The following is a 20,625-nucleotide window of genomic DNA, read 5'->3' on the forward strand; positions in this document are numbered from 1 at the left end:
TTGGGATAAAGTTTCCCTGATCTTCCGATTGGTGCAGATCCCAGTGGTGAGATCCTCATTGATCAGCAAATTATCACCCATTGGGTTGGTCATTATTCTAGATGTCTACGTATATATATATATATAGTACAAGGGAGTTTATTTTTTATTAACTTATACATTCTCCTCTCATTGCTTTGTCACCCTCCTAGGCATCTACAGCATTTTTGGGGTGCATCTGGTGATTTCTGGCAATCCCTGTGGGGCAAGCTGCATGACTACTATGGGGGCAATGAACTGTCTTTATTCTGTTTGGGTGAGTGTGAGTCAATATATGTCTCTTATGTAATATTGTGCCACATATAGTGGGGGAAAATAAGTATTTGATACACTGCTAAATTTGCAACTTTTCTCACCTACAAAGAATGGAGAGGTCTGTAATTTTATCGTAGGTTTATTTGAACTGTGACAGACAGAATAAAGAAAATCACATTGTATGATTTTAAAATAATTAATTAGCATTTTATTGCATGAAATAAGTATTTGATCACCTATCAACCAGCAAGAATTCTGCCTCACAGACCTGTTATTCTTTTTTAAGAAGCTCCTACTCTGCACTCATTACCTGTATTAATTCCACCTGTTTGAACTTGTTACCCGTATAAAAGACACCTGTCCACACACTCAATCACACTCCAACCTCTCCACCATGGCCAAAACCATAGAGCTGTCTAAGGACACCAGGACAGAATTGTAGACCTGCACAAGACTGGGCTACAGGACAATAGGCAAGCAGCTTGGTGAGAAGGCAACAACTGTTGGCGCAATTATTTGAAAGTGGAAGAAACACAAGATGACTGTCAATCTTACTCAGTCTGGAACTCCATGCAAGATCTCACTTTGTGGAGTAGGGATGGTTCTGAGAAAGGTCAGGAGTCAGCTCAGAGCTAAACCGGAGGACCTGGTCAATTACCTGAATATAGCCAAGGCCATAGGCTCAAAGATTACCATTAATAATACACTACGGGGAGTGAAAACATCATACTTTGTTGAAGCATTTCTGTAAAAGAGACACAACGATAGCACCATATTGAAGGGAGGATGCATGGGGTCATGTATTATTATTATTTATTATTATAGCGCCATTTATTCCATGGCGCTTTACAAGTGAAAGAGGGTATATGTACAACAATCATTAACAGTACAAAACAGACTAGTATAGGAGGAGAGAGGATCCTGCCCGCGAGGGCTCACAGTCTACAGGGAATGGGTGATGGTATAGTAGGTAAGGACAGAGCTGGTTGCGCAGTGGTGTACTGGACTGAGGGGCTATTGTAGGTTGTAGGCTTGTTGGAAGAGGTGGGTCTTGGGGTTGTATCGCAACATTTTGGCAAACAACTTCCTTTCCTCTGTAAGAGCATTGAAGATGAGTCATGGCTCGGTCTTCCAGCATGACAATCACCCAAAAAACACAGCCAGGGCAACTAAGCAGTGGCTCTGTAAGAAACATTTCATGGTCCTGAAGTGGCCACCAGTCTCCAGACCTGAACCCAATAGAAAATCTTTGGAGTGAGCTGAAACTCAATGTTTCCCAGTGGCAGCCCCGAAACCTGAAAGATCTGTATGGAGGAGTGGCGCCAAAACCCCTGCTGCAGTGTGTGCAAACCTGGGCAAGAACTACAGGAAACATCTGACCTCTGTAACTGCAAACAAAGGTTTCTAAGAAATATTAAGTTCTGTTTTTCTATTGTATCAAATACTTATTTCATGCAATAAAATGCAAATTAATTACTTAAGAATCATACAATGTGATTTTCTGGATTTTTTTTATTCTGTCTGTCAGTTGAAGTGCATCGATGATAAAAATTAGAGACTTCTCCATTCTTTGTAAGGCAGAGGATCAAATACTTATTTTCCTCACTGTATTTTAGTGAATTAAAATAGTTGTCTACTTTATTGAAGTTATGTGCTGCCAATGTCCTCATGTCAAAAGTCCGGCACCCCAACAGTTAGGTGGTATGGTCCAGAACATGTGCGCTGCTGGAAGAGCATGTGACCGGATCCTTTCCATCAGCGGCCTCTATAGAACAGCGCTGCGCAGCTCTACGCATGCGCTAGTACCTAATGCTTCTCCAGTGGTATTATCTATTTGGTTGATATTTTCTGTGACATACTGTATATATGTCATATAATAAATCTTATATAACTGATAGAGATGTATATATCAGTTCTGCAGAAGTGGAACAACTCGTTCCATGTGACTTATTCTAATATTCCTCTGATGTCTGCTAACATACATTCCAGGCATAGTTAGGCAGGGCTGGTATTTTAATCCAGATTATCGGTGTTTTCCTGAAAGCAGCTATTTTATACTGCTAATATAAACGAAAGGAGGCCCTAACCCCCTGCAGGCACCATATACTAATAATGAATTTGCCTCCCTATGAGCTTCTGCTCCAAGTGACTTACAATTTAGGTACATTAGATTTGTTGACGACATAATTAAGCCCAGTATCGGACCTCACTTGCCCCGTGTACTTTTTGAACTTGCGCTTTTGACTTTTGTATCTGCATCCCTTATAGATTCAATACAGGTCTGGATATACCAAGGGGCACAAGGACAATAAACCCAAGGGCCCAGCCAGAGTCTAAGAAGGGCACCAAGGTACTCTAGGCTCAGAATTAAACATGGATTCCGGATACCTAGTATTGTTGCACCGACCCCAACCACAGAATTTTCATGGAACTCTATGTAACTATCTGGATTCAGCCACCCACATAATTAAAAAAAAGGAAAAAGAAAGAAAATAGGGAATAAAGCAAGAGCGTTATTCTTACCGAGTCTCCTGCGCAGCTGTGACACTGCCTCTGTAGCGCGCCTGAACCCTTCAGGGCACTACTAGGTACTGCATCCTGTCACAGATGCAGGGCCTACCTCCAGGGACCTGGAAGCTCAATGCCAGTACCGATCAAAACACATAACATCATCAGTTCCCTCACCCAGGTAGGGATGACTGACTAGTTGGGGTGTGACGCCCTGGGCAAGCCAGGGGTCACAGGTCACAACACCACACGCACCCCACACTCCCTGCAGGAACATCAAGCTAACCCAAAATCCTTGTTGCCTTCCTCCAGGGGCTGATGTCCACACCAGGGGGTGGGCCAGGCGGTGGGCTCCGCCCACCGAGGAGTTCACAGCCCTGGAGGCGGGAAAACCAGGCAGTTCAGAGAAGTGAGGGAAGTGAAAGTGGAAGGAAGTGAAGTGGTAGAGGAGCTTAGGAGAGAAGCTGAAGTAAAGTGAAAAGAAACAGTTTGTAAAGCCTGAAGTTGGTCCGGGTGTGTGCCCCGGACAGTGACAGCAAGGTCAGCAGACGGCGGTGATAGTCTGCAGGGGGACTGCTCGGAGGTTGCTGGAAGGACCGTGGACGGGTGGTGACCCAGCGGTACCGGAGCAGTATACGAAGAACAGTCAGCACCAGGGCAGGGGCCTTTCGGATGCCGGCAAGGCTAGGAGTCGCCATAATTTGCCAAATCCGTCAGTGAAGGGGACCTCTGTCTCCTAACAACCAAGTCCCGATTGAAGGCAACAGCCCGACCGTGAAGGGGAGACACCGCCACCGCCAGGGCACCAGTTTCCCAGGGCCAGCGCCTGCGGGCAAAGTAAGGCTCCTTCGGCCCAGCTTGAAGCCGAGGAGTGGGTAACCGGTGGGGACCCATCGCTACCAAGAGACTTTACATAGGTGCAGGGAAGAGACCGTCACCGCTAACTGCAGGGAACATCTGCACCGTGAACCGTCCGAGGGACCCGTCCAACCAGCCGTTTGTTTACCGAGAACTGTGTCGTGTTTACTGGCTGAGTGAGTACCTCCGTGCCGTACGGCACAGCGCTGCCCCTGCGCCCCTGCACCTCCACAGGCCCCAGACCCGCCTGTCCACCATTCCAACCCCATCACTGGGCCCCGGGAGCACCAAAACCCCTACCCACGGAGGGGCAAATCAACAACTGGCTGCTCCGTACCATCACTCCCGGGCTCTCCAGACAGAGCAGCGGTGGTGTCCACTTAATCACCACAACTGTGGGTGGCGTCACGGACAATAAACTATCCCAAATCCCAATCCCCTTTCACTCACGGGCGAGGAGCGCCGCTTGAGTCCCCGGGATCCGGCCCATCGCTCGAGCCACCAAGCAGCAGCAGGCCGCAGCAGCCGCGGCAGCCGGACCCGAGCAGTGGGAGAGCGCGGCGTCCCCTCCTCCGCCCGCGACAGGGGACCCAGTGGATGGCCACCTAGGGGTGGAGCCAATCCAGTCCACTAGCGAACAACCCGGGGGGAAGAGACAGACGACGGGTCAGTCAGTAGTGACAGTCTGAGGAGACGGACGTGTCTCTGAACGGGGTCGTGTAACGGTGGCCTGACTGGTACAGGAGAGTGGTTGACAGGGATGGTACGACGAGGTACCTCTGTAACCTGCACAGTGAGGGGACCTTCATGGACCTCACTGACCCAAGAATCCCGGGGCACCAGCAGTAACGATTGAGCCAGGGACCGGAACAGAACACCGACCCGACAGGGTTCACACTGCCCGTCATACGAACCAGAGCCTGACAACTAAAAGGAGGGGACAGCCGGAGATGCTCCAAGCTACAGGGTTCCACAAAACGACAGAGAGGTGCAGGGGAAAGAAGTCATCAGGGTACCACACCGACACTGGGACTACAGGGACCAGGGGTCTGAACCAGCCGTCCAGTACACCATCTGCTTTGAGTAAAGTCCAAGTTGCACTGCATTCCCATCATGTGGTCTCCATTCTTTCCACGCCGCACTCCATCATCTACACCCTGGGGCTCAGCCCTACTTGCGGAGGGCCCAACATCTCAGCTGTCATCACCACCAGCCCCAGTGGCCATAGACTGTGCAGCGGCAGCTCCAACTACTTAGCCGCAACCTGCAAGTGGCATCAGGATATAAGCTCTTTCATCTCTCCTGTATATACACCCCTTTTAAAAGCGTCCCCAGGGTCACGGAACCGGGCAACGGCCACAGCACACCCGTGACACAGCATCCCTGTATATAGACGGCCCGGGACCAGGTAACCCATAGCCCTGGGGCGGTACACCTCCAGGGCCATTCATTACCCTCATACATATTCACTGCTTCCCCTGCCCACCGGCAGTCCCGGCGTCTCTGATTGGTTACAGTCAGATCGCGCCCCACCCTGTGTGACAGCGTGTGTGATTGCTTGGAATCACACACGCTGTCTGCATCTCTATAGTGAAATAAAAATTTTGCGTAGGGTCCCTCCATATTGTCATACCCAGCACAGATAAAACATACAGCCCCCAGCCGTGCGCTTATCTTGGCTATGTATAAAAGTAAGAGGTATTAAAATTGGGGGGAAAATCGCACGCCATTTTTTAAAATTATTTATTTAAATAATTAAAAAAAAAAAAAATCCATATAGGGTCCCTCTTATTTTGATACACAGCCAAGATAAGCGCACGGCTGGGGGCTGCAGCCTGTAGCCGTATGCTTTATCCGTGCTGGATATCACAATATGTGGCAACCTACAACAATTTGTTTAATGTATTTATGTATTTTTACACCACTATAGAGACACAGACAGGGTGTGCGATTCCAAGCAGTGAGACACGCTGTCACACAGAGTGGGGGTGCGATCTGACTTCAACCAAGCAGAGATACGGGGAGTGCAGACACACTGTCACAAAGAGTGGGGGCACGGTCTGACTGCAACCAATCAGAGACGCCAGTACTGCGTCCGTGCAGTAAACCAACACACACACTAACTTAAAAAACACAGTAAATGTGCTTGACACCTGACAAAGCCTTGGGTGAAATGCATATCGGTTGCAGATATTGAGACATTTGACTGAGTTAATATGTGAATACTTAGGACGTGATTGCTCTTCACTCTCATAATTTTTATGGTGCTTATATACTTTAAATTTAGGGTGTTCATAACCTGGATATCATCTTGTCTTTTGGTGCTTCAGGGACACCATTATTGTTTGTTTTGTTCATGGCCCATATATTTTTGGCATAACATGTACACTTTGCTAAGCCAAGCATGTAGTGCTCTCACGATGGTAACGCACAGCAATGTGCTACTCACTACATTCACCGCTCTGCTCCGTCCACCACGCTGAATCTTCATGCAGCTCTTCCAACTCTGATGCATATCCCTGCTGTCTCCACCTGGCTATAGGGAGGCACAGCCAGTTCCTGTAGAAACTTATGCCTGCTGTGTCCTGCAGGATTTAACTTCCCCAACCTATTCCTAGGTAGCAGGGTTTTATTACGCAGCTCCCCTGGGGAGTTTGTCTCTAGTTCCTGTTTGTGCTAGTTCAGACCTGGGCAAGGGGCGGCCCGCGGGCCACATCCGGCCCGCCTACTCTCTGTGACCGGCCCGCCTGGCTCCGGGTGTCCTTGCTGGCCGGTCACTGATGAGGGCAATCTGACCTGTTGTCCGGAGCTCCAGGCTCCGGGCGGCCCGTGGTCAGATTGCCCTCATCACACGCTGCGTGCCGGCAGGGAACAGAGGACAGATAGTGCAGCAGCGGAACGCAGGAATCTGTCCTCTGTTTCCTGCCGGCACTTTCTCTGTGACACACACGCGCGCGCCCTGATGTCGTCAGTACGGCGCGCGTGTGTGTCATTTGAAAAGTTCCCGCCCCGGCAGGAGAAGAAGATGCAGCAGCCAGGGCCTCTATGAAGAGAGGAAGCAGCTCAGCGGGGAGCCGTACAAGACAAAGATGTCAGCGGGAGCCTGTACGGAGGTGTCTGAGGAGGGAAAGGTGAGTGGTGACTAGTAACCAGAGGGGACAATGGGGGGAGTGGAGGTGAGGGGGGGGGGGGGTAACTGGTGAGTAATATTTGGATGTAGTATATGGCAATGTAGTTTTACAGGTGTAGTATATAGCGGTCTAGTGATGTATATGTGGATGTAGTGATGTATATTACAAGTGTATATAGGGGTGTAGTGATGTATATTACAGGTGTATATGGGGGTGTAGTGATGTATATTACAGGTGTATATGGGGGTGTAGTGATGTATATTACAGGTGTATATGGGGGTGCAGTGATGTATATTACAGGTGTATATGGGGGTGCAGTGATGTATATTACAGGTGTATATGGGGGTGCAGTGATGTATATTACAGGTGTATATGGGGGTGCAGTGATGTATATTACAGGTGTATATGGGGGTGCAGTGATGTATATTACAGGTGTATATGGGGGTGTAGTGATGTATATTACAGGTGTATATGGGGGTGTAGTGATGTATATTACAGGTGTATATGGGGGTGTAGTGATGTATATTACAGGTGTATATGGGGGTGCAGTGATGTATATTACAGGTGTATATTGGGGTGCAGTGATGTATATTACAGGTGTATATGGGGGTGCAGTGATGTATATTACAGGTGTATATGGGGGTGCAGTGATGTATATTACAGGTGTATATGGGGGTGCAGTGATGTATATTACAGGTGTATATGGGGGTGCAGTGATGTATATTACAGGTGTATATGGGGGTGCAGTGATGTATATTACAGGTGTATATGGGGGTGTAGTGATGTATATTACAGGTGTATATGGGGGTGTAGTGATGTATATTACAGGTGTATATGGGGGTGTAGTGATGTATATTACAGGTGTATATGGGGGTGTAGTGATGTATATTACAGGTGTATATGGGGGTGTAGTGATGTATATTACAGGTGTATATGGGGGTGTAGTGATGTATATTACAGGTGTATATGGGGGTGTAGTGATGTATATTACAGGTGTATATGGGGGTGTAGTGATGTATATTACAGGTGTATATGGGGGTGCAGTGATGTATATTACAGGTGTATATGGGGGTGTAGTGATGTATATTACAGGTGTATATGGGGGTGTAGTGATGTAGTATATGGGGATTGTTTGTGTATATATGTATATAGCGTGTGCGTGTGTGTATGTACGTGTGTGTGCGTGCAGAGAGAAAAGCCCGTAACTGCGAGTGGTACTGGAGTTACATCGGGTACCACGTGCTCTCTCCCCGCCCCCTGCAGCGCCATACCGCCATTACAGGGCCTGATTGCGTTTCTCCGGTACCTGTTTGCATACATGTGACAGGTACCGGAGAAAACACGAGTCTGTGAAATAAAAAGATTTTCCATATTTACCTGCTTTCTTCAGCTCTGCTGCCTCCCGCTCCTGACCACTGCTCATTCATTGATTATTCACCGCACTCAGGACCTGGAAGCCGGAGCATCGCGATGACCGCACCGGGCACAGCACCGTTGAGGACATCACAGCAGGGACAGGTGAGTATTCTGCAAGCACAGTGACCTCCAGGAGGTCATCAGAGTTTCCAATGAACTTTGATGACCATCCTGCGACACCCACGCTACAGCTTCATGGGTTCATCAGAGTTCATTGGGAACTGTGACTAGTCCCCGAGATGCTCCGGCTTCCAGGTTCTCAACACACACACACCTGTATACTCACCCAGCGATTCGGTCCCCAGCGCTGTCCCTGCTTCCAGCTGCTCACTGCAGTGAATATTCAGTGAGTATAATTACCAGCGATAAGGAGCGGGAGGCAGCAGAGCCAGAGACAGCAGCGCTGGAGAGAGGTAAATATAGAAAATCTTTTTATTAAAAAGACCCGTGTTTTCTCTGGTATTTGTCACACTGATGTCACACAGATCACATCAGTGTGTGATCCGTGTGACACCCGTGCTGCCAGAGAAAAAAAGGACATGTGTGCGTGCAGGGCCACGAGGGGTCACACAGTCCGTAACTTACTGTTTGTATATGAAGGGATAGTATATATGCTATATACAGTATTGGGTAAAACTGAGTTAATTATATTAGTCCGGCCCTCTAAAACCATCCCAATTTCTCATGCGGCCCCATGAGAAAATTAATTGCCCACCCCTGTGCTAGTTGGTTGTATGCTTATACCGTGGAGGAAAGGGACATTTTGTTCTCCGGTGCCCTTTCAAACCAGGAAACTCCAGCACCCAGGGTTGGCTGGAGTTATGACCCAAGGTGAGAGTAATTGCTATCCAAAGCTTATGACTGAAGTAATCTTGGCTTGGGAGGAGAGGTCTCTCCCCACGGTTGCCCATCTGGACTCTGGATCCACAAGCAACTTCACCCATCATGATATGGTCCATCAACTTCAGCTCCCTGCACAACAGCGGGATCCACCCCTGACTATTGCCTATATTAATGGGCAATTCATGGCAGAGCTTATTCGATTTGTCACGCTACCAGTTAAGCTGCGCATTGGAGTCCTGCATCCTGAAAAAATGTTGTTCTTTGGGCTACCCAAATCCCTGAATTCTGTTCCCCTGGGCCTTTCATGGCTACATCTTCATGCTCTAGTTATTGACTGGTCTACCAGTTAGGTTCTTCATTAGGGACCATATTGTGCTGCCAACTGTCTCACCAAGGTCACTCTCAAAACTGTGCCCTCAGTGCTGAACACTGCTTCCTTGCCCATCCACTATTGTGCCTTTGCAGATGTCGTCTGTGAAAAGAAGGCTGAGGTCTTGCCACCTTACGACTGTCCCATCGATCTTCTACCTGGTACTTCACCTCCCTGGGATCGGGTGCGTCCACTATCTCTGCCTGAAACTTGGGCCTGTCCGAATGCACTCAAGAAAATGTGTTGTCACAAGTGTCACGTGTCATGTGTGACAGACAGTCTTGTGGTTTCTGGCCACAGAAGGTCATCACGTCTGGCTGCGCAGAATGCTCCCTGACTTTCTATTGTTCCTGCTGTCAGAATTCATTGGTATAGGTAGCTTTCCTGCTAGATTTATCTCTATCCCTTTTGGACCCAGCAGGAGCTCAACTTCCAGCCAGCTATTATTCCCTTGGTTTTTAGCTACCCCTTCCTTCCTTTGGACTGTGCTGGTGATATTTTCAGTTCCTTCAAGCTGAGGTTGCAAGTAGGTGGCTTGTACTCCTATGTGGTATCGTTTGCTGAAAGCTCTGCTGGACTCCCACCTCTCCTGAACTTTTCCCCGTGTGTCCTCCTTGTGTCGTCTATAGTTGTTTAGTGGGGTTGACGAAGAGCTCATCCTATCCCTTCCCTATTTATGGCCAGCACTAGAGATAACTACGGTCAGGTATCCGGCTCGGCGCATAGGTGCAGAACCTATTTAGGGTGGTGAGGGACCCCAAGGACCAGCAGTAGGTTTGGTCAGGGGTCACCATCTTCCCTTTCCCTAGACACAGGGTTTCCCTTCCCTTTCGCCGTACGCTTGGTACTTCTCCGTACCTAGTGTGACACTTGTCCAAAGGATTTATCCATAAAACCTAATCTCCGGCTGGAGCCAACTTCTTCTTTGTGGCTAAGATGGATGGCTCGCTACGTCCGTGCATTCATCTGGGTCTTAACAAAATCACGATCAAGAACAAGTACCCAATGATGTTGATCTCGGAGTTATTTGATAGAATCTGTGGGCCAAAGATTTTCACAAAATTGGATCTTAGAGGGGCTTATACGTAACTTGATGTGAAGTTGTCTAAATGTGTCTTTGAAAAAACGTTCTTGCTCTTCCTCGGCTACGTTGTCTTCAAACAGGGTCTCAAGATGGACCCAGAGAAGGTTTCTGCTGTTCTCTCTTGACCTTGTCCTCACCCACCAGCGCTACAGTACTCAAATGAAGAAGAAGCATATTGTTTACGTGGGTCATTTAAATAATCTTATCGGCAGCACGTCACACCATGTAAACATAGTAGGGGGGCCGCACCACAAAGTGTTCATGTACCAGGTTTTATAGACTGTTGAATATTGTAAGATGTATATGTTTGTACCCACAACTGCCATCTAGTGGCAAGTCAATTCTAGCATAGAGGTTAGATATGATAGGGTTAAGATAGCAGAAAGGAGGAGTGGCAAATGACGGGAAAGAGGACAGGAGGGAAGGCTCGAGAGGGGACCAGTAGAGAATAGGGTCCAAGTGTGAGAAGACGTGGCCTTGGTGTTAGGGCCAGTCAAAGAACCCTGAGGTTACCTCGAGAGGTCCAGAGCCTATGGCTCACCCCGACGGGCTTAAAGAGTCGTCCGACTAGAGAACCATCAGAATCAAATGAATGTGAATAGAGTTAGGGGTAAGGAAACAGAGCACGGAGCTTGAGGGCGAAATCCAAGATAGCGAGGGGGGGGGGGGGGGGAAGAGAGGTTGAGGAGCAGTACCTCAAAGAGGAAAGGAAGGCCACGTGTTGTGACTACGTTTTCCAGTTTGGGGCTCCCTCTTGTGGTCAGTGCTGGCGGTGCAGTTGATGTGTGGAATAAAAGCTACACACCTGTGGAAGACTGGCAATCAGGGTCAGACTGGGACTATATAACTGAGTGGTTTTCTCTTGTTTCTTACGGGTGGTCAATGTCTCATGTGTGTTAAGGACATTCTGTAACCAGCTCTGCTCACTACCAGAACTCCTCTAAGATAAGTGGTCTTTGTACCTCTGCTGTTTGTTTTCCACTTTCTTGGTGTTTTTTTCTGCTTTAATACTAAGGCTTGATTCCTATTTTGTATGTGTGGAGTTCTTGGTGGCATGGGATAATTCCCTGCTGGAAGTGTCTGTATACTTAGCTCCATGATTCTGCAAGGTATTGTGTTTGTCATGCTTGGTAATAATTCAGTCCCTCATCTGTATTAGTGTTTTTGGATCCCAGTAACATCTGAGTGCTGATACAGTGGGGGAGAGGTTGTGTGACCTCAGGATTTTTTTCATATCAGAAGTGCTGGTATATATTAGGGTTTTTACGGCTGCAGACAGTTGCTCTTTTCTATCCTTTCCTATAAAGATAGTTTGGGCCTCACCTTTGCTGAAATCTGTCTTTTCTGGCTTTGTATTGTGTTTTTCTATATCACCGTAGCCTTTACATGTGGGGGGCTATCTATCTATCTTTGGGGACTGCTCTGAGGCAGATTAGCTTTTCTTATATTTCTATCTGTGAGATTATTTAGTTCTCCGGCTTTGTCGAGGTGTCTAGGTCATTGTAGCCTCGTCCCATGGCTACTTCTAGTTGTGTATCAGGATTAGGTCTGCAGTCCGTTAAGTTTCCAGCCACTCGGTTACCTTTTTGGGATTCCGCATTTTTTGATCCTCCTCGGTCCCTGAATCATAACAGCCACGTCTGTCATGAACTATTCTGGTTGGCGAAGCAAAGTCTGGTGTTACGGACTGTCCATGATGGCGACTGGCAGCAGGGTGACGGACACCGGCCTGAAGACATCAGTAAGTGTCCTGCACTCCACCCAAAGTCACATCCGGCACCTTCCCTTATTAACAGGGGAAGTGCGGCCGACATTGTGCATTCTGTATGGGGCCAGAATGATCATATTAACAATTTTTCCTTCCCCATATAGTGATCAGCACCTGTTTATGGGTTGAAATTGGCCCGTGAAACAGTCTTGGATGAAAAATATCAAGACATTTCTTACCAACATCGTCTTGACCCTCTGTTAGCCGAGTTCCATTGTAAATCATTTAACCAAGTTGATATATTTTTTTATATTGTTATCCAGGGGCCATGATAATTCCCAGTCTGTCCTTCTGGATGTACAATGCCGTCTTAATGGTCACTGACCTGACTGGAAAACCGAACTTTATAACTCGGTACAGAATTCAGCTTGGGAAGAACGACCCGGTAAGTATGAAAGCCAGTCAGTCCTAGATAGCAGCCTATGTACCATTTCATAAATCCTATCAATATGTTTGATGGAAGGAAACCAGAGATTTTAGCTAAAACTGAAGCAAGCACTGGGTATATACAGCCATTATCTTGTGTAGGTCCCTTGTACCATCTATTCGCTCATAAAGAATTTTCAGCAAACTCCTTATCAGCAGAGGCAGGATGCCAGCTATTTTAGACCTATACATCCTGTTTGCTCATGAAGAGTTTTCAGCAGGCTCCTTATCAGCCTAGGCAGATTTACAGCTATTTTAGACCTATACTTCCTGTTCACTCATAAAGAGTGTGCAGCAGACAAATTATCAGCAGAGGCAGGGGTCCAGCTATTTTAGACCTCTATTTCTTTTTTTGCTCATGAAGAGTTTTCAACAGCGATTTTAGACCTATACTTCCTGTTGGCTCATGAATAATTTTCAGCAAACTCCTTATCAGCAGAGGCAGGATTACAGCTATTTTAAACCTATACTTCCTGTTCGCTAATGAAGAGTTTTTTTGCAGGCTCCTTATGCGCAGGGGCAGGATGCCAGCTATTTTAGACCTATACTTCCTGTTCACTTATGAAGAGTTTTCAGCAGTCTCCTTATCAGCAGAGGCAGGATTACAGCTATTTTAGACCTGTGCATCCTGTTTGCTTATGAAGAGTTTTCAGCAGACTGCTTATCAGCAGAGACGGAATAATAGCTATTTCAGACCTGTATTTCCTGTTCACTCATGAAGAGTTTTCAGCAAGCTCCTCATCAGCAGAGGCAATGCCAAACAACACCTCTATATGCAGTACATAACAGAGGATCCACCACTCACAATAGGCAATTTTACAGCTCCCCCTGCTCACTTCACAATGATCTTTGCCATGTCCATTGTATGCTTCAAAACAGAAGATAGGGTCTGAGTCAGTTAAATGTGGCAAATGTCCATGTGGATTTTTTGAAACAGGAATTTAGAGTCTAAAATAGCCCCAGTGGCAAGCGTGAGATTTCCAGGATTTCTAAAATTTTTTTTAATACAAATGTTAAATCTGTCCCCAGATTTTTGTTATGTAATTTGAGAGCAGCCTTATGTAGTGGCTGACTCCCTGATTCCAGCGATGTGTCACTTGCTGGTCTGCTTCCTGTTATTTTAATAGAATCCCTGTTTTCTCTGCTGCAGATTTAGCAGTTCTTTGACTGCTGAGCTGTATAGAACCCCGCCCACACCACTGATTGGCAGCTTTCTGTGTACACTGCACAGTCAGCAAGCTGCCAATTAGTGGTGGATTGGGGTTACACAAAGCAGTTGACTAGGAGGTACGAGACTCCTAGTCCTGTAGTGATAATCTCCTTCTGATAAAACACTGATTTCATTGAAACGGCACCACACAAGTGACACATTGTTAAAATCAGGGACTCAGCCCCTACATCATGCTGATAGATTCCCTTTAAATGTAAAATGTCTGAGATATAATGCCTCTAATACGACTGTTTTCTGTCTGATGTTTCCAGGTGGACCCAGCAAAGCTCAAACATGCAGTAAAAGTTGTCTTCTTCAACCAGATTTTACTCTCATTTCCTATGGTTCTCCTCATGTACCCATTTATGAAGTGGCGGGGTAACCCTTGTGGCACGGAGCTGCCCACATTTCACTGGGTTTTACTGGAACTTTCCATTTTTGTGCTGGTTGAAGAAATCCTTTTCTATTACTCTCACAGGTACGACGGTGAGGATAATGAGGGTGATTTGGAGGTCATTTCATAGATCAGTGGTTGCACAGGAATCCAGTATACTTAAATATCCAACTTCTTACACCATTACATTTCTAGGTCGGTGCAGATTAATTATGTTTGCAGCTTTGTTTTTCTGGTATACAGCACAAAATTCCCAAATAGACTTAGATGATAACATTCTGCCACCACTAGAGGGAGCTCCTGAGAATAACAACATGAGCTCAAAATTGTGGATGGACAATCCCTTTAAGGCCTTATGCATATAATGGTCCGATTATGGATGTGTAGGGGGAGGAGTAAAGTAAAGGGAAATGTTCTGATACTTGTTCATATTTAAACTGAACAAAAATAAATACAACACTTTTTGTTTTTGCTTTCATTTTTCATGAGCTGAACTCAGACTTTTCCTTTGTACAGATTAGACCTTTTTCTCTCAAATATGGTTCACAAATTTGTCTAAATCTGTGTTAGTGAGCGCTTCTTCTTTGCCGAGATAATCCATCCACCTCACAGGTGTGATATATCAAGATGCTGATTAGACAGAATGATTATTGCACAGGTGCGCCTTAGGCTGGCCACAATAAAAGGCCACTCTAAAATATGCAGTTTTACAGAATTGGGGTGCAGGAGGTCAGAACACCAGTCAGTATCTGGTTTGGCCACTATTTCCCAGTTTGCCATCTACCCTGTACAGTGAAAACTGGAATTCATCCGTGAAGAGAGCACCTCTCGATGTGCCAGATGCCATTGAATATGAGCATTTGCCCACGCAAGTCGGTTATGATGACAAACTGCGGTCAGGTGGAGACCCCCGATCAGGAGGACGAGCAGCAGATGAGCTTCCCGGAGACGGTTTCTGACGGTTTGTACAGAAGCTCTTTGGTATTGCTCCGGTTGTTGCAGCCGCTGTCCGGGTGGCCGATCTCAATGATCTTGGAGGTGAAGATCCTGGCTGTGGAGGTCCTGGGCTGGTGCGGTTACACGTGGTCTGCGTTCGGTTGGATGTGCTGACAAATTCTCCGAAACGCCTTTGGAGGCGGCTTATGGTAGAGAAATGAACATTCAATTCATGGGCAACAGCTCTGGTGGATATGCCCGCAGTCAGCATGACACCTGCACGATCCATCAAAACTGGCGACATCTGTGGCATTGTGCTGTGTGATAAAACTGCACATTTTAAGAGTGGCTTTTTATCGTGGCCAGCCTAAGGCACACCTGTGCAATAATCATGCTGGCCAGCATAAGGCACACCTGTGCAATAATCATGCTGGCCAGCCTAAGGCACACCTGTGCAATAATCATGCTAGCCAGTCAAAGGCGCACCTATAATAATAAGTTTTATTTCTATAGCGCCAACATATTCCGCAGCGCTTTACAATTAAGAGGGGACATGTACAGACAATATGAGACAATACAAAATAACAAAATTAAGATACCAGGAGGAGTGAGGGCCCTGCTCGTAAGCTTACATCCTATGCATTCTATGTACCTGTGCAATAATCATGCGGCCCAGCCTAAGGCGCACCTGTGCAATAATCATGCTGGCCAGCCTAAGGCACACCTGTGCAATAATTATGCAGTCTAACCATCATCTTGACATGTCACACCTGTGAGGTAAATGGATTATCTCTGCAAGGGAGAAGCGCTCACTAACAGATTTACACAAATTTGTGAATAGTTTAGGGAAAAAGGCCTTTTGTGTCCATAGAAAAAGTCTTACATCTTACAGTTCAGCTCATGAAAAATGATGGGAGCAAAAACAAGAGTTGCATTTATATTTTTCAGGATATGTTCAATGAATGGGCTTTTCTGGAAGGCAGATATATATTTATGGAGCTACTTTTTTTTCTTCTTTTACAGATTGTTTCATCACCCAAGCATTTACAAACGTATCCACAAACAGCACCACGAGTGGACGGCCCCTGTAGGAGTGGTGGCTCTGTATGCTCATCCATTGGAGCACATTGTAAGTACAGTAAAAATCATCTACAAGTCAAAATATCAACTTTAAAGAGGGACCGTCACCAGATCAAGAGTGGCTAGTTGTAGCACTTATTTTATTCTCACTGTTTTCCTGAGCATGACATTTTATTATCTTTATTTAGTGCTTATTTTTATGGTATTTATCAAGGGGGTGTGGCTCACATTTTTCTCTGAGGGCGTGTATTTGTGCCATTCTGCATAATTACTCTGAGCCACGCCCCTTTAAAAAGATCATTAAAAAGTAGCATGAAATAAAAAGGCCCATATCTCTGGAACTGTATGGCAGAATTATAAAAATAAAAAAGTGGAATACTCAGGGGAGCGGCAGGAATAAGATAAGAACAAAAACTGGCCATTTTTGGTATGGTGACAGGTCGTCTTTAAAGTAGTTGTCACATGACAAACAAACCCTTTAATGTTGGAGTTGTTGCGGCAACCCACCTAAAAAAAAAACAAAAAAGCCCAAAAACCTTCAATATTATATATATATATTTATATTTATATATATACACTAGAAGGTAGCCCGATTCTAACGCATCGGGTATTCTAGAATTTACTGTGTAGTTGATGTATGATTTTTGTATATATATATATATATATATATATATATATATATATATATATATATATATATATATATATATATATATATATATATATATGTTGTTGTGTGGTGTAGTTGCCAAGTGTTTGTGTAGGGCGCTGTAAATGTTCTGGGTGTTGTCTGGGTGGGGGGGGGGTGTGAGAGCGGTGTTTGTGTGTTGCATTGTGTGTGTTGCGTTGTTTGTGGAGCGCTGTGTGTCTGCAGCGTTGTGTGTGTGTGGTGCTGTGTGTGTTGCGCGGTTTGTGTGTGAAAGTGTGTGTGTGTTTTGGGGGAGGTATGTTTTGTGCAGTGTGTGTGTTTGTGTTAGGCGGTATGTGCGTATATTTGTGTGTGCCGTGGTGTTTGTGTGTTGGGTGTTGTGTGTGTGGCGTTGTCTGTGTGTGTGGGTGTCTGTGTAGGGTGATGTTTGTGGTTCCCAGTGTGTGTGTGGTGTGTTGTTCGATGGGTGTGTGTGTTTTGGGGGGAGGTGTGCACCCCCATCGTGCTCCTTCCCCCATGCTGCGCACCCCCCATCGTGCTCCATCCGCCATGCTGCGCACCCCCCATCGTGCTCCATCCGCCACGCTGCGCACCCCCCATTGTGCTCCATCCCCCATGCTGTGCACCCCCATCGTGCTTCATCCCCATGCTGCGCACCCCTATCGTGCTCCATCCTCCATGCTGCACACTCTCATTATGCTCCATCCCCCAAGCTGCGCACCTACCATCGCGCTCCATCCCCCATGATGCGCACTCCCATCTGCTCCATCTTCCATGTTGCGCACCTCCATCATGCTTCATCCTCCCAAGTGTGTGCTGAGCGGGCAGAGTGTGAGGGGGCGTGGCCGAGCAGGCAAAGTGTGAGGGGGGCTTGGCTGAGCCGACCCGAGCGGCCAATGCGTGCGGGGGGCGGGCCGAGCAGCCAATGCGATGGTTGTCACTGTAATGACATCATTTTGGAGCAAGACAGACAGACAGAATAAGGCAATTATATATATATAAACACACACACATACACATACATACATACATATCTATATATCTCTATATCTATATATATATATATATATATATATGTACCCTTACAAAATACTACCCCCATACATATAATACGTATGCCCCCCCCCCCAATCTTTGTGACTGTATATATTAGTTATATCCCCCCACTGTTTCTCCACACAATAATAATGACCACTTTGTGCCCACACTCAATTATACCCCCCTCTTGGTGCCTTTTTAATTGCAGTTATGCCCCCTTTTTTTGTCCCCATAGAATAATGCCCCCTTTGAGCCTCCACAATGCAATAATTCTCCCTATGTGCCCATACACAAAAATACTACTCCCATACAGTAGTAATGTCCCATCTTTGTACTTGTATGAAATACGTACGGTATTCCCCCCTCCCATTGTGAGTTTACATATGTTACATCCCCCTCTTTGCATTCTCACAATAATAGTGCCCCCCTTGTTTCTCCACACAATAATAATGCCCACACACAATTATAATATCTTTTCTTTGTGCCTCTGTATTAGTTATGTCCCCATATAGCCAGGGCCGTATTTACCATTAGGCACCCGTGGTCCCGTGCCTAGGGCGGCAGGATGCAGGGGGCGGCACCTTCTAGCAGTAAAAAAAAAAAAAAAAATATATTTTTTTTTTTTTTACACATTCATTAAATCCGCTGTATTTTCGGAGGGGGGAGAGGCGCACCTTTATTTATTTGTATCCACGTCAATTAAGACGCAAATGCAGACAAACTGCAGCGGCCGGGCACAGAGAGCTGATTGACCACGGAACTGCCGGCGCCTGCACTTCCGGGGTCACAGGCGCGCCAATCAGCTCCTTCCTGAGGCTGATGCTGGGGGAGGCTGATGCTGGGGGAGGCTGGGAGGAGAGAGGCTGATGCTGGGGGAGGCTGGGAGGAGAGAGGCTGATGCTGAGGGAGGCTGATGCTGAGGGAGGCTGATGCTGGGGGAAGCTGGGAGGAGAGAGGCTGATGCTGGGGGAGGAGGAGGCTGGGAGGAGGGAGGCTGATGCTGGGGGAGGCTGAAAGGAGGGAGGCTGATGCTGAGGGAGGCTGGGAGGGGGGAGGCTGGGAGGAGAGAGGCTGATGCTGGGGGAGGCTGGGAGGAGGGAGGCTGATGCTGAGGAAGGCTGATGCTGGGAGAGGCTGATGCTGAGGGAGGCTCGGAGGAGAGAGGCTAATGCTGAGGGAGGCTGATGCTGGGGGAGACTGGGAGGAGAGAGGCTGATGCTGGGGGAGGCTAGGAGGGGGGAGGCTGATGCTGGCGGAGGCTGATGCTGGGGGAGGCTGATGCTGGGGGAGGCTGGGAGGGGGGAGGCTGGGAGGAGGGAGGCTGATGCTGAGGGAGGCTGATGCTGAGGGAGGCTGGGAGGAGAGAGGCTGATGCTGAGGGAGGGGGAGGCTGGGAGGAGAGAGGGGGAGGCTGGGAGGAGAGAGGCTGATACTGGGGGAGGCTGATGCTGGGAGAGTTTGGGAGGAGAGAGGCTGATGCTGGGGGAGGCTGGGAGGAGAGAGGCTGGTGCTGGGGGAGGCTGATGCTGGGGGAGGCTGGGAGGAGGGAGGCTGATGCTGGGGGAGGCTGGGAGGAGGGAGGCTGATGCTGAGGGAGGCTGATGCTGGGGGAGGCTGGGAGGAAAGAGGCTGATGCTGAGGGAGGCTGATGCTGGGAGAGGCTGATGCTGGGGGAGGCTGGGAGGAGAGAGGCTGATGCTGGGGGAGGCTGGGAGGAGGGAGGCTAATGCTGAGGGAGGCTGATGCTGGGGGAAGCTGGGAGGAGAGAGGCTGATGCTGGGGGAGGCTGGGAGGAAAGAGGCTGATGTTGAGGAAGGCTGATGCTGGGAGAGGCTGATGCTGCGGGAGGCTCGGAGGAGAGAGGCTGATGCTGAGGGAGGCTGATGCTGGGGGAGGCTGGGAGGAGAGAGGCTGATGCTGGGGGAGGCTAGGAGGGGGGAGGCTTTTGCTAGGGGAGGCTGGGAGGAGGGAGGCTGATGCTGTGGGAGGCTGATGCTGGGGGAGGCTGGGAGGAGAGAGGCTGATGCTGGGGGAGGTTAATGCTGGGGGAGGCTGGGAGGGGGAGGCTGATGCTGGGGGAGGCTGGGAGGAGAGAGGCTGATGCTGGGGGAGGCTGGGAGAAGAGAGGCTGATGCTGGGGGCAGAGAGGCTGATGCTGGGGGAGTCTGGGAGGAGGGAGGCTGATGCTGAGGGAGGCTGATGCTGGGAGAGGCTGATGCTTCGGGAGGCTCGAAGGAGAGAGGCTGATGCTGGGGAGGCTGATACTGGGAGAGGCTGTGAGGGGGGAGGCTTATGCTGGGGGGGCTGATGCTGGGGGAGGCTGGGAGGAGTGAGGCTGATGCTGGGGGAGGCTGGGAGAAGAGAGGCTGATGCTGGGGGCAGAGAGGCTGATGCTGGGGCAGAGAGGCTGATGCTGGGGGCAGAGAGGCTGATGCTGGGGGAAGCTGGGGGAGAGAGGCTGATGCTGGGGGAGAGATTCTGAAGCTGGGGGAGAGAGGCTGATGCTGGGGGAAGCTGGGGGAGAGAGGCTGAAGCTGGGGGAGGCTGGGGGGAGAGAGGCTGAAGCTGGGGGACGCTGGGGGGAGAGAGGTTGATGCTGGGTGGGCTGGGGGGAGAGAGG

General features: G+C 48.1%; 1 protein-coding gene across 2 annotated transcripts in view; it reads left to right on the forward strand.

Moving 5' to 3' along the window:
• FAXDC2 (fatty acid hydroxylase domain containing 2) overlaps positions 1-20,625 on the forward strand; it is a 51,496-nt gene that overhangs the window by 19,547 nt on the left and 11,324 nt on the right. For both annotated transcript variants that reach the window (XM_075344307.1, XM_075344309.1), the window contains exons 4-7: positions 192-295; positions 12,536-12,657; positions 14,181-14,386; positions 16,262-16,367. In XM_075344307.1, the coding sequence (XP_075200422.1) occupies positions 192-295; positions 12,536-12,657; positions 14,181-14,386; positions 16,262-16,367 (538 nt within the window). The remainder of the gene's footprint in view (positions 1-191; positions 296-12,535; positions 12,658-14,180; positions 14,387-16,261; positions 16,368-20,625) is intronic.

Source organism: Anomaloglossus baeobatrachus, chromosome 4 (assembly GCF_048569485.1).
Source record: "Anomaloglossus baeobatrachus isolate aAnoBae1 chromosome 4, aAnoBae1.hap1, whole genome shotgun sequence".
NCBI lineage: Eukaryota > Metazoa > Chordata > Amphibia > Anura > Aromobatidae > Anomaloglossus > Anomaloglossus baeobatrachus.